Consider the following 14,858-nt stretch of genomic DNA (forward strand, 5'->3'; position numbering starts at 1 on the left):
ATCTGGTTCAGATCCTGTTGTAATCTGAGGTAACTCTCTTCGCTGTCCACTACACCTCCAATTTTGGTGTCATTTGCAAACTTACTAACTGTACCTCTTATGCTCGCATCCAAATCATTTATATAAAGGATGAAAAGTAGTGGACCCAGCACCGATCCTTGAGGCACTCCACTTGTCACAGGCCTCCAGTCTGAAAAACAACCCTCCACCACCACCCTCTGTCTTCTACCTTTGAGCCAGTTCTGTATCCAAATGGCTAGTTCTCCCTGTATTCCATGAGATCTAACCTTGCTAATCAGTCTCCCATGGGGAACCTTGTCAAATGCCTTACTGAAGTCCATATAGGTCACATCTACCGCTCTGCCCTCATCAATCCTCTTTGTTACTTCTTCAAAAAGTTCGATCAAGTTTGTGAGACATGATTTCCCACCCACAAAGCCATGCTGACTATCCCGAATCAGTCCATGCCTTTCCAAATACATGTACATCCTGTCCCTCAGGATTCTCTCCAACAACTTGCCCACCACTGACATCAGGCTCACTGGTCTATAGTTCCATGTCTTGTCTTTAACACCCTTCTTTAACAGTGGCACCACGTTTGCCAACCTCCAGTTTTCCGGCACCTCACCTGTGACTATCGATGATACAAATATCTCAGCAAGAGGCCCAGCAATCACTTCTCTAGCTTCCCACAGAGTTCTCGGGTACACCTGATCAGGTCCTGGAGATTTTTCCACTTTTATGTGTTTCAAGTTATCCAGCACTTCCTCCTCTGTAATATGGACATTTTTTAAAGGTGTCACTATCTATCTCCCCACATTCCGTACCTTCAATGTTCTTTTCCACAGTAAACACTGGTGCAAAATACTCGCTTAGAACCTCCCCCTTCTCCTGTGGCTTCACACAAATGCCGCCTTGCTGATCTTTGAGGGGCCCTATTCTCTCCCTAGTTACCCTTTTGTCTTTAAAACCCTACAACACGGACACAGACCCTTTGGCTCAAACTGGTCCATGCTGACCAAAATGTCCTTCTTGAAAAGGGCTTATGCCCAGAACATGGACTCCCCTGCTCCTTGGATGCTGCCTGATCTGCTGTGTTTTTCCATCACCACACTTTTCGACTCATGCCGACCAAAATGACCATCCACACTAACCCCATTTCCCTGCACTTGGCCCATATCCTTCCTGAAGAAGGGCTTATGCCCGAAACGTGCTGAGTTTCGAGGGGAGGGGAAATGAGGAAGGTGGAGAAATCTCCACCCTAGAGGCTCCCTGCCTCCATTCCTGATGAAGGGCTTTTGCCCGAAACGTCGATTTTCCTGCTCCTCGGATGCTGCCTGACCTGCTGCGCTTTTCCAGCAACACATTTTTAAGCTCTGATTTCCAGCATTTGCAGTCCTCGCTTTCTCCATATCCTTCTAATCCTTTCCTATCCGTGTATTTGTCCAAATGCCTTTTAAATGTTGTTAATGTACCCGCCTCAACCACTTCCTCTGGCAGCTCATTCCATATGCGTACCACCCTCTGTGTAAAAAAGTTGCCCCTCAGGTTCCCTTTTATTCTTTAACCTCTAACCTTAAACTGATGCCCTGTCGTCCTCGATTCCCCAACCCTGGGAAAAAGACTGAGTACATTCACCCTATCCAGGCCTTTCATGATCTTATACACCTCTATAAGTTTCCCAAACCCCCACCCCTCAGTCTCCTACGCTCTAAGGAGAAAAGTCCTAGCTTGTCCCACCTCGCCCTATAGCTCTAACCATTGAGTCCTGGCAACATCCTTGTAAATTCCTCCCGCACTCTTTCCAGTTTAATAACATCCTTCCTACAGCAAGGTGACCAAAACTGAACACAATACTCCAAGTGTGGCCTCTGCACCTGAACTCCAAGGTCCCTCTGTTCCACTACACTCCTTAAGGCCCGAACATTCACCATGAAACTTCCATCTTGATTTAACTTTCCAAAATGCAAGACCTCACACTTATCTATATTAAATTCCATTTGCTATTTCTCGGCCCGCTTCTCCAGCTGATCAATGTCTTGTTTTAGTTTAATCTAGAAACTTACTAAGCATGCCCTGTACATTGCCATCCAAATCATTGATATTGATAACACACAGTAATGGGCCCAGCACTGACCCTGACGCACTCCACTAGTCACAGGCCTCCATTCCGACAAGTATCCTTCCACTATTACCCTCTGTTTCCTACCATCAAGCCAATTGTGTATCCAATTTTCCAGCTCCCCCTGGATTCCATGTGATCTAACCTTCCAGAGCAGGCTCCCATGTGGAACCATATCCACGACCTTACTGAAATCCATTTCGACAACGTCTATCTCCCTGCCCTCATCAACCTTCCCGGTCACTTCATCAAAGAACTCTAACAAATTTGTGAAGCATGACCTCCCATGTACAAAGCCATACTCACTACCCCTAATCAAACCCTGTTTTCCAAATGCAGGCATAACTTATCTCTTTGAATTTTCTCAAGTAACTTATCCACCACAGATGTTAGGCTGACTGGTCTATAGCTCCCAGGTTTTTCTTTGGAGCCCTTCTTGAATAACAGCACAACATTTGCTTCTGGGACTTAACCCCTGGTTAACAATGACGCAAAAATATCAGCCAGGCATCCGCAATTTCTTCTCTAGCCTCTTGCACAAGATGTTACCAACATATCTCAAGGATTTGGAGTGGTAACCAAACGTAAATGTCCAGGTTTGCAGATGATGCAAACTAAATGTAAGGGTGTGCTGTGAGGAAGATTTAAAACATTGGACTGCTTGGAAATGAGGTGGAGAAGCAGTAATAGAGAACAAAGAAATGGCAGGGGAATGGAAGAGGTACTTTGCATTAGTTTTCACAGTGGAAGACCCCAGCAGTACACCAAAACGCCAAGAAAGTCAGGGCAGAGGTGATTGTTGTGGCCATCACTAAGGAGATGGGGTCAGGAAGCTGAAAGGTTTGATAGTGAATAAATCACCCGAACTGGATGGGCTACACCACAGGGTTCAGGGGGGGATAGCTGAGGAAATAGTGGAGACCTTGGTGTGATCTTTGTGGGATCACTGGAATCAGGGAGAGTCCCAGAGAACTGGAACAAGGTTAGTGTCGCACCCGTGTTTAAGAAGGGAGAGCAACAGAAGTTAAGAAGCTCTCGGCGGGTTAGTCTGGTCTTAGTCATTGGTAAGATGTTAAAGTCCATTATTAAGGATGAGATTGCAGAGTACTTGGAAGTGCAGGGTAAAATAGGGCTGAGTCAGCACGGCTTTGAAAAGGGGAGGTCATGCCTGATGAATCTGTTAGAATTCTTTGAGGAGGTAATGAGCAAGTTAGACAAAGGGGAGCCAGCAGACATGACCTATTTGGATTTCCAGAAGGCTGTTGACAAGGTGCTGCAGAGGTACCACACAACACGAAGGAGGGTATTGTCAATGTGAAGGTGGGACTTTGTCTCCACAAGGACTGTGCAGTGGTCACCTTTACTGATACTATCCTTGATACATGGATCTGCAGCTGGCAGATTGGTAAGGATGAGGTCATGTGTGATTTTCCCACTTGTTGGTTCCCTCACCACCTGCCGCAGATCCAGCGTAGCAGCTATGTCCTTTAGGCTGCCGAGCCACTCTTGATGGTGGACATTGAAATGCTCCACCCCAGAGTACATTTTGTGACATAGAACATAGAACATAGAACAATACAGCACAGAACAGGCCCTTCGGCCCACGATGTTGTGCCGAACATTTGTCCTAGCTTAAGCACCCATCCATGTACCTATCCAATTGCCGCTTAAAGGTCACCAAAGATTCTGACTCTACCACTCCCACAGACCTCACACTTGGCAGGGTTGAACTCCATCTGCCACTCCTCTGCCCAGCTCTGCATCATATCTAAGTCTCTTTGCAGCCGACAACAGCCCTCCTCACTATCCACAACTCCTCCAATCTTCGTATCATCTGCAAATTTGCTGACCCACCCTTTGACTCCCTCATCTAAGTCATTAATAAAAATTACAAACAGCAGAGTACCCATAACTGATCCTGCGGAACTCCACTTGTAACTGGGCTCCAGGCTGAATATTTACCATCTACCACCACTCTCTGACTTTGACCGGTTAGCCAGTTTTTTATCCAATTGGCCAAATTTCCCTCTATCCATGCCTCCTGACTTTCCGCATAAGCCTCCCATGGGGAACCTTATCAAATGCCTTACTAAAATCCATGTATACTACATCCACTGCTCTACCCTCATCCACATTCTTGGTCACCTCCTCAAAGAATTCAATAAGAGTTGTAAGGCAAGACCTACCCTTCACAAATCTGTGCTGGCTGTCCCTAATCAAGCAGTGCCTTTTCAGATACTCATAAATCCTATCCCTCAGTCCCCTTTCCATTACTTTGCCTACCACTGAAGTAAGACTAACTGGCCTGTAATTCCCGGGGTTATCCCTATTCCCTTTTTTGAACAGGGGCACAACATTCGCCACTCTCCAGTCCCCTGGTACCACCCCCGTTGACAGTGAAGACGAAAAGATCATTGCCAACGGTACTGCAATTTCCTCTCTTGCTTCCCACATAATCCTAGGATATATCCCGTCAGGCCCGGGGGACTTGTCTTTCCTCAAGTTGTTCAAAATGTCCAACACATCTTCCTTCCTAACAAGTATCTCCTCTAGCTTACCAGTCCGTTTCACACTGTCCTCTTCAACAATACAGTCCCTCTCGTTCGTAAATACTGAAGAAAAGTACTCATTCAAGACCTCTCCTATCTCTTCCGACTCAATACACAGTCTCCCACTACTGTCCTTGATCGGACCTACCTTCGTGACCTTGCCATCCTCAGTGCTTTAACATCAAGGAGTACTGATTCATTAGCTGAGGGAGGACAGTAAATGGTAACCAGCAGGAGGTTTCCTTGCCCATGTTTAACCTGAAACAGTGAGACTTCATGGGGTCCAACATCAATGTTGAGGATTCCCAGGGCCACTCCCTCCTGAGTGTATCCCACTGTGCCGCCCCCCTGCTGGTCTGTCCTGCCGGTGGGACAGGACATATCCAGGGATGGGGATAGAGGGGTCTGATTTGATTTGATTTGATTTATTGTTGTCACATATACCAAGATGTGGTGAAAAGTATTGTTTTGCATGCTAAAAAGACAAATCATACCTTACATAAGCACATCAGGGTAATGGAACACAATGTTACAGCTACAGAGAAGGTGCAGAGAAAGATCAACTCTAATATGTGAGAGGTCTGTTCATTGTCTGATAATAGTGAGCAAAGAAGCTGTGTTTAAATCTGTTGGTACGTGTTTTCAAACTTATGGGACATTGTCTGTGAGGTGTGAATCCCCGAGTATGACTGTGTCAGACTGTTGCTTTGCTAGTCTGTGAGACAGCTCTCCCAGTGTTGGCACAAGCCCCCAGATGTTAGTGAGGAGCTCCCTGCAGGGTCAACAGGGCTGTTGTAATTCTCATTTAAGCTGATGTCAGGTGGTCTACCCAGTTTCATCTGTTCCTTCACATTTTGTACCTGTTTTTGATACAACTGAGTAGCTTGCTATGCTGTTGCAGAGGGTAATCTCTACTCATTCATGGACCCACAAGAGTTTTTATGCCAAACCCTCTCAGTTGCCTGTAGGTCCTAGATCAAGAAATATTGCTCTTAAACATTGTAAAACAGTAATCCAAGTGTTTACTTTTCTTCAAGAATAGGTCTGGTGCAGCATCACTTTTCAGCTCAGAGATTAAACTGAAGGGGCCCTGCCTTTTCCAGTGGCTGCAACAAAAGCAAGACATGGTTTAGGGAGAGGTTTCACACTCCCCATCCATCTCTCAATGAAACAAGTTCTCAAACATTGAGTCAGAATGTCATAAAGCATGGAAACAGACCCTTCGGTCCAACCAATCCATGCCAACCAAAACCCCAAACTAAACTAGTCCCACCTGCCTGCATTTGGCCCATATCCCTCCTAATCTTTCGTATTCATGATCTTATCCAAATGTCTTTTAAACATTATAACTGTACCTGCATCCACCACTTTCCACACACGAACCACTCACTATGTAAAAACATTGCCCCACATGTCCATTCTTCTCTCACCTGAACAACGCGCCTCCATGTTTTCAACTCCCAGGGAAAAGACCCTCGTCATTCACCTTATCTATGCCTCTCAACCTCCTACTGTCCAGTCAAAAATGTTCCAGTCTTTCCTGTCCATTTTTATTCCTTAAACCCTCCATTCCCAGTAACATCCTGTTCAATCTTTTCTGAACCCTTTCCAGTTTAATATCTCTCCTGTAGCAGGGTGACCAGAACTGCACACAGAACTCCAGAAGAGGCCTCACCAATATCCTATTCAACCTCAGCAGCTGTGTTTACTCATGAAACAACAGTAAAACAATACATTGTAAATGTGGGATGAGGGTGCTCGATCCACCATTGCTGTGCTATCTTTCTATTAATACATCAATAATACCATGGTTCACTTAGTGAAGAAACAAAGAGAAACCCATCTGAAGAATATAGCCCTCCCAAACAACAGCCAACATATGGATATCAACACTTCTTGCTGCTGTGTAACCTGGCAGAATTATTATTTTCTCACACCTGACTATCTGACTCTACAAACATTCCCTTTATGCAAATTGCAAACAGAATACCATGCCTGTAGGTAATCTGAAATAAAAACAAAAAACACACAGCAGATTCTGGCCAGATCTACGGAGTGAAACTTCATTGTGTGCCTACGGTTTTGGGGTAGTACATTAATAATGGAGAGAGCAAAAGAGAAAACACTGGAAAAGCTCTGACAAAGGGTCAGCTAGACTCGGAACGTCAGCTTTTTTCTCTCCTTACAGATGCTGCCAGACCTGCTGAGATTTTCCAGCATTTTCTCTTTTGGTTTCAGATTCCAGCATCTGCAGTAATTTGCTTTTATATAATAATGGAGAGAGGATTAGCCAACTCCTATGGAATAGAGAGTTCAGATAACAGGAAGCATTTTTAGGATGGCAACCTAGGACTAGTGCAGTGCCCCAGGGATCAGTGCTGGGACCACAAATACTTGCAACATGTATTAATGACTTGGATAAGGAAAGTGAATTTACTATTGGCAAGTTTGCAAATGACACAGGAACCTGTTGGAAAGTAAGTAGTGAGGATGAACATAGATAAGTTAAGTGAAGGACAAAAACATGCACATGAAATATAAAGTGGGGAAATGTAAGATTATGCATTTTGGTAGGAAAAATAGAGGAGCTGAATATTATTTAAATGGAGAAAGACTACAGAATGTTAGAGCACAGAGAAATTTGGGATTGCTTGTGCATAAAGGTGATTCACTTTGGTAAGAGTAACAAAAAGATGGGGTACTGGGCTAATGGTCGGATACTTGGTAGTGTGGATGAGCAGAGGGATCTTGGTGTCCATGTACACAGATCTCTGAAAGTTGCCACCCAGGTAAATAGTGCGGTGAAGAAGGCATATGGCGTACTGGCTTTTATTGGTAGAGGAATTGAGTTCCGGAGTCCTGAGGTCATATTGCAGTTGTATAAGACTCTGGTGCGGCCGCATCTGGAGTATTGTGTGCAGTTTTGGTCGCCATACTATAGGAAGGATGTGGAGGCACTGGAACGGGTGCAGAGGAGGTTTACCAGGATGTTGCCTGGTATGGAAGGAAAATCGTACGAGGAAAGACTGAGGCACTTGGGGCTGTTTTCACTAGAGAAAAGAAGGTTTAGGGGTGACTTGATTGAGGTGTACAAGATGATTAGGGAGTTAGATAGGGTTGACAGTGTGAACCTTCTCCCGCGTATGGAGTCGGGTATTACAAGAGGGCATAGCTTAAATCACAAAATGTTACTGTCCTAATTTTAAACAAAAATCATTCTTGAGGGCCTCGCTGGCTGGCCAGCATTAAAAGCCCAACCTTGGATGCACTTGAGAAGATGGTGGTGAGGCCATTAGTGGGAATTAAAATAAAGGCCACCTTCTCAAGTGCATCCAAGGTTGGGCTTTTAATGCTGGCCAGCCAGCGAGGCCCTCAAGAATGATTTTTGTTTAAAATTAGGACAGTAACATTTTGTGATTTATGCACAAGCAATCCCAAATTCCTCTGTAGTGTTTCTCCATTTAAATTTTTTATATCAGGTAGGCGAATGCAGATGCTGGAGATCAGAATCAAGAGTGTGGTACTGCAAATGCTGCCTGACCTGCTGTGCTTTTCCAGCACCACACTCTCGACTCTTTTTTTATATCGATTGATTGATTGCTGTTTGATCAGCGGTTCCTTATTCATTGTCTCCTTCCTGGGAAGGCAAAGAACAAAATGGATTGGTGCTGGTTTTCATTGCTCAATAATTCCTACACTGCTGTATAAAATATGCCTCAGAAACGGGACTTACACCGGTTTGATTATAGGAATGATAAAATAAAACAAAGAAAGATCAGCAAAATATTATCAGGATAAAAACTCTGGGAAAATGGAAAAAATGAATCAGATGAGAGGGTAAGTGAATAGAGAGGGCAGGCTGCGAATCAGAGACACACAAAGCAGTAATCTAAGTAGGCAGGTCATAACAGGAAGGTGCCATAGGTCAAAGGATCCCATCCGAATGACTGATCGAGAGCTGGCCATCAGTTTCCACATAAATGCTAAGGAACAGGAAGGATGTGGAAACATTGGAAAAGGTGCAGAGGAAATTTACCAGGATGTTGCCTGGTCTGGAGGGAAGGTCTTATGAGGAAAGGCTGAGAGACTTGGGTCTGTTCTCATTGGAAAGAAGAAGGCTACGGGGGGATTTGATAGAGACATACAAGATGATCAGAGGATTAGATAGGGTAGACAGTTTGAGTCTTTTTCCTAGGATGATGACGTCAGCGTGTACAAGAGGGCATAATTACAAATTGAGGGGTGATAGATTTAAGACAGATGTCAGAGGCAGGTTCTTTACTCAGAGAGTGGTAAGGGCATGGAATGTCCTACCTGCTAATGTAGTTAACTCAGCCACATTAGGGAGATTTAAACAATCCTTAGATAAGCACATGGATGATTTTGGGATAGTGTTGGGGGACGAGCTGAGAACAATTCACAGGTCAGCGCAACATCGAGGGCCGAAGGGCCTGTTCTGTGCTGTATTGTTCTATGTTCTAACAGTTCAATTTACCAGGCTCCCACAGGGACAGGTACCTCATATTGATATTGGGCCAGTTCCTTTGTGATTTCTGAAATCTGATTCTGAATCCTAGAGAGAAGAAAAATTAGATCTTAGGTTAGAGAATCACAGTTTTCCCCAGCACCTCATATTCACACATTTACTTCAACTAAACCTCCGATTTTCAACTAAATGCCCTGTTTTTGTTCCCTGGATTCCAGTTCCCTAGTTGTCATTGGGCTAGATTTTAAAAAAAAATCTAATTTCACCATCTGCCATGGTGGGATTTGAACCCATACCCTCAGAGCATTAGTCTGGGCTCCTGCATCACCAGCCCAGTGAGATTAGCACTGTGTAACTAACTCCTCTAGTTTGGGCCCATTGCCAATGATTGCTTGTTGAGCATCTCTTTTACAAGCGGTTGGCGTGGTGTATATAGATTTCAGTAAAACATATGATAAAGTTCCCCACGGTCGGCTATTGCAGAAAACATGGAGGCATGGGATTGAGGGTGATTTAGTGGTTTGGATCAGAAATTGGCTAGCTGAAAGAAGACAGAGGGTGGTGATTGATGGGAAATGTTCACCCTAGATTCAAATACTAGTGTTGTACCACAAGGAACTTTTTTGGGTCCACTGCTGTTTATCATTTTTATAAATGATTTGGATTTGGGCATAGAAGGATGAGTTAGTAAATTTGCAGGAGAAAGTGAGGTCTGCAGATGTTGGAGATCAGAGTCGAGAGTGTGGTGCTGGAAAAGCACAGCAGGTCAGGCAGAAGGGTAGGTTAGTAAATTTGCAGACAAAGTTGTGGATAGTGCCGAAGGATGTTGCAGGTTACAGAGGGACATAGATAAGCTGCAGAGCTGGGCTGAGAGGTGGCAAATGGAGTTTAATGTGGAAAAGTGTGAGGTGATTCACTTTGGAAGGAGTAACAGTAATGCAGAGTACTGGGCTAAAGGTAAGATTCTTGGTAATGTAGATGAGCAGAGAGATCTCGGTGTCCATGTCGATAGATCCCTGAAAGTTGTCACCCAGGTTGATAGCATTGTTAAGAAGGCATACGGTGTGTTCACTGTTAGTGGTAGAGGGATTGAGTTTTGGAAGCATGAGGTCATGGTGCAGCTGTACAAAAATCTGGTGCGGCCGCACTTGGATGATTGCGACCGCTTCTGGTCACCGCATTATAGGAAGGATGTGGAAGCTTTGGAAAGGGTCCAAAGGACATTTACTAGGATGTTGCCTGGTATGGAGGGAAGGTCTTATGAGGGAAGATTGAGAGACTTGAGACTGTTTTTGTTAGAGAGAAGAAGGATGAGAGGTGACATAATTGAGACGTATGAGATAATCAGAGGGTTAGATAGGGTGGACAGTGAGAGCCTTTTTCCTCGGACGGTGATAGCTAGCACGAGGGGACATACCTTTAAAGCAAGGGGTGATAGATATAGGACAGATGTCAGAGGTAGTTTCTTTACTCAGAGAGTAGTGGGGGTGTGGGACACACAGCCTGCAACAGTAGTCGACTCGCCAACGTTAAGGACAATTAAATGGTCTTTGGATAAACATATGGATGAAGATGGAATAGTGTAGGTTAGATGGGCTTCAGATTGATTCCACAGGTCAGCAAAACATCGAGGGCCAAAGGGCCTGTGCTGTGCTGTTCTGTGTTCTACATCTCTCAGCATTGAACTGTGTGGTCGAAGCAGCCGGTGTGCTCAGCCATCACAGCACTAGCAGTTTTCTGAACTCCTCCAGCTCTCTAATTCAACCTCAGCAGCAAAGCTCATGCACTTGTGTGACCGTCATTATAGCAACACACACACACCCACACATATGCACATTCACACACAATTACATATACACATAGGCAAACACACGTACTGAAACATACTCACAGATATGCACATACATGCAAGAGCATAGCTGGTGTGCCAGTTAGGTAAAAACAATAACTGCAGATGCTGGAAACCAGATTCTGGATCAGTGGTGCTGGAAGAACACAGCAATTCAGCCAGCATCCGACGAGCAGCGAAATCGACATTTCGGGCAAAAGTAGGTGGGCCAGTTAGCTCAGTTGGCTGACCAACTGGTTTGTGATGCAGAATGATGCCAACAATTCCCACAACAGCTAGGGTCACTATAAAGGACTCTCCCACAGCATGGCAACCCTCAGGCTAAACCACCAGCAGCTGTGTGCATCTCTCTCTCCATTTAGAGAGCAGCCTTCTGGTCTGGTAAACTAGAGTAAACTTACCTTCCCCTTTTTTTAACACACAGGTTAATAAACACAAATACACACAACACAAAGTCTCAGACACAGATTAGGAGTTCAAACTTTTGGTGAATATTCCCCTGTCCTATTTCAGACCAGTAAGATGAGGGAGCGGCTTGTTGCTGGTATAGCTACACACCTGCTTTGCCCACTGCCAGGTATACTCAGCAATGATCTCTGAAAGCTGCTTTGAGAGGTGTATGTACCAGCTGCACCACTGGAGGGAGCAGTTTTCCACAATGTGCCTGGAGCCCCAGCACCCATCATTGTGCCAGCAACTAGCTCACTCCTGACCTAAAACCAGACAAAGATCTGTGGATGCTGGAAAACTGAAACTAAAACAGAAATTGCTGTAGAAACTCTGGCAGCAGAGAGAAAGCAGAGAACTTCTGGTGAAGGGTCAATGGAGTTGAAGGGTTGACTCTGTTTTCTCTCCACAGATGCTGCCAGACCTGCTGAGTTTCTTCAGCACCATCTGCTTTATTTCATTGCTGACCTGTTCGTTTCTTCCAGTTTCAGTTTCTTCTCAGCTGCTAATATCCGCTGCCTCTCTGATTCTATCTTCTCCCCCAGCGCCACGGTCGTACTGATGTCCCACTCATGAAGAATTTTTATGGCAGCATCAGTGGATGCTATCTGCTCAGAAACACAAGTGACAAGACAATTATGACAAATGAAACAGAATCTCTCCACCATGTCAATGCCAATCTCACTTCATCAGACTTTCCTAAAAAGGAATGCTGGGGAATGTGAACAGCACCACCAAGTAATCAGAGCTCTCTCCCAGCATGGGGTTAAGTGCAGGATCAGGTTTGATCCAAACTGTGGCTGTAGTACAGCTCCTGATACCAGCCCCACCAAAGCACAGACCACCCATTACTGTTCCGGCTGATGCATCCTGCCTGAATGTTAAGTTGGAAACCAGGTGATCTCAAATACCGTTTCCTCATTCATGGGTAAATCCTAAAGCAGAATGCCAGGATCAATTCATCATGGCCACTCCTGCCTCAGCCAAATGGTCTAAAGTTCCTCTTTATATATTTCAGCTTCTCCACTCTCTGCTTTTCTTCCTTTAAGGCACTGTTTAAAATTGATTCCTGGGTCAAATGTTTGATCATCCAATCCATTAAGACCATAAAAAAACAGGAACAGGAGGAGGCTATTTGGCCCCTCAACTGTGCACCACAATTCAATAGGCTGATCCAACATTCCACACATCCATTTTCCTACCCATTCCCTGTAACCCACGATTCCCTGACTGATCAAGAATCTATCTATATCAGCATTCCTACCTGCTCCAAGTAATGTCTTTGCACAGGGAACAGGATGGAGTTCCGAGGGTCTGCAGTAGGAAGGGGATGGAGTTCCGAGGGTCTGCAGTGGGAACAGGAGGGAGGTCCGAGGGTCTGCGGGAACAGGAGGGAGGTCTGAGGGTCTGCAGTAGGAAGGGGATGGAGTTCCGAGGGTCTGCAGTGGGAACGGGAGGGAGTTCCGAGGGTCTGCGGGAACAGGAGGGAGGCCCGAGGGTCTGCGGGAACAGGAGGGAGGTCTGAGGGTCTGCATTGGGAATGGGAGGGAGTTCCAAGGGTTTGCATTGGGAATGGCAGGTAGGACAGGTCATGGGAACAGTGCTGAGCTGGAAGGTTGGAACTGGGGTGAGGTGGGGGAAGGGGAAATGAGGAAACTGGTGAAGTCCACATTGATGCCCTGGGGTTGAAGTATTTCTGAGACAGAAGATGAGGCGTTCTTCCTCCAGATGTTGGGTAGTGAGGGAGCGGCGGTGAAGGAGGCCCAGGATCTGCATGTCCTCGGCAGAGTGGGAGGGGGAGTTGAAATGTTCAGCCACGGGGCGGTGGGGTTGATTGGTGAGGTCAGAGGTCCCTAGCCTCTGACCTGCTCTTGTAGCCACTGTATTGATATGGCTGGTTCAGTAACTCACCTCTTCAGGTGTGATGCCATCTTCTGCGTAGATCCGAGGGTCCCCCCCAAATTGTAACAACATTTCAAGTGCTGCCAGATGCCCACCAAAGGCTGCTCTGTACAGTGGGGTTCTTCCATAAGCACCCTGACAGGCAAAGAACGCAATAAACGAATCAGTCCGAGATTAAACCATACACCACACACAAACACATCACAAATGCATTGCCACAGAGACAGAGTGAACACAGGAACACATGCTCATACACGCACACGTATGCACGTGCAGACAGAACATGCAGAAACACTCACATGCACTCGGACAGAACACACACAGAAATCATGTGCGCGCTTACACACACAGTACACACACACTACTCCACACAGATAATGCACACGGACAGAACACAAGTGCACATACAGAACACATGCACAAATACAGAACAGATATGCATGTGCACACACAGACACACATGCACACATAAACACATCCTTTGAGGCACAGATTGGGCATGTGCAGAAATATCTTTATATGGTATAATCTCCAAAATTGGAGATGTAGTGGACAGCAAAGAGGGTTACCTCAGATTACAACAGGATCTTGACCAGATGACTGAGAAGTGACAGATGAAGTTTAATTTAGATAAATGCGAGGTGCTGCATTTTGGGAAAGCAAATCTTAGCAGAACTTATACACTTAATGGTAAGGTCCTAGGGAGTGCAAGAGACCTTGGAGTGCAGGTTCATAGCTCCTTGAAAGTGGAGTCGCAGGTAGATAGGATAGTGAAGAAATATACACATAGACACGGAAGAAACCATGGTCTCATTCGACGTAACGGCACTGTTCACCTCTATTGACAAAGCCCTAGCCAGAGAAACAATAGCTAACCTGCTGAACAGACATAACAGACAACAGGACGTTGAACCCATCAACAAAGACGGCATACTCAAACTTGTGCCTCACAACACACTTCACATTCAACAACCAGATATATGAACAAATCAACAGAACACCCATGGGCTCACCGATCTCAGGACTCATAGCAGAAGCAGTAATGCAAAGGTTAGAACAAACAGTCTTACCACAAATTCAACCCAAACTCTGGGTCAGATACGTTGATGACACCTTTGTAATCATTAAAAACACGGAAATAGAGAAAACACACCGGATCATCAACTCCACACTCACAGGAATCCGATTCACGAGAGAGGAAGAAAAGGACAACCAACTCCCATTCCTAGACGTGAGGGTACAGAGAACACCAAACGGAGAATTCACCACGAAGGTACACAGGAAAGCCACACACACACAGACCAAGTCCTGAACTATGAAAGCAACCACCCCAATACACACAAACGAAGTTGCATCAAGACACTATTCAAAAGGGCCACAACACACTGCAGCACACCAGAACTGAAAAAAGAGGAAGAGGAACACCTGTACAAGGTATTCGCCAAAAACGGATATCCTCGCAATTTCATCAACAGATGCCTAAGGGAAAGACAACAGAACGAG

The 14,858-nt window shown here is 45.3% G+C and overlaps 1 protein-coding gene across 1 annotated transcript in view; it reads right to left on the minus strand.

Moving 5' to 3' along the window:
* LOC122550355 (IQ motif and ankyrin repeat domain-containing protein 1-like) overlaps positions 1–14,858 on the minus strand; it is a 159,804-nt gene that overhangs the window by 114,835 nt on the left and 30,111 nt on the right. Inside the window, exons 4-6 of the mRNA XM_043691084.1 lie at positions 13,365–13,490; positions 11,922–12,061; positions 9,190–9,244 (exon numbers count right to left, since the gene is read on the minus strand). Coding sequence (XP_043547019.1) covers positions 9,190–9,244; positions 11,922–12,061; positions 13,365–13,490 — 321 coding nt within the window. The remainder of the gene's footprint in view (positions 1–9,189; positions 9,245–11,921; positions 12,062–13,364; positions 13,491–14,858) is intronic.

Source organism: Chiloscyllium plagiosum, chromosome 5, assembly GCF_004010195.1.
Source record: "Chiloscyllium plagiosum isolate BGI_BamShark_2017 chromosome 5, ASM401019v2, whole genome shotgun sequence".
NCBI classification, from domain to species: Eukaryota; Metazoa; Chordata; class Chondrichthyes; order Orectolobiformes; family Hemiscylliidae; genus Chiloscyllium; species Chiloscyllium plagiosum.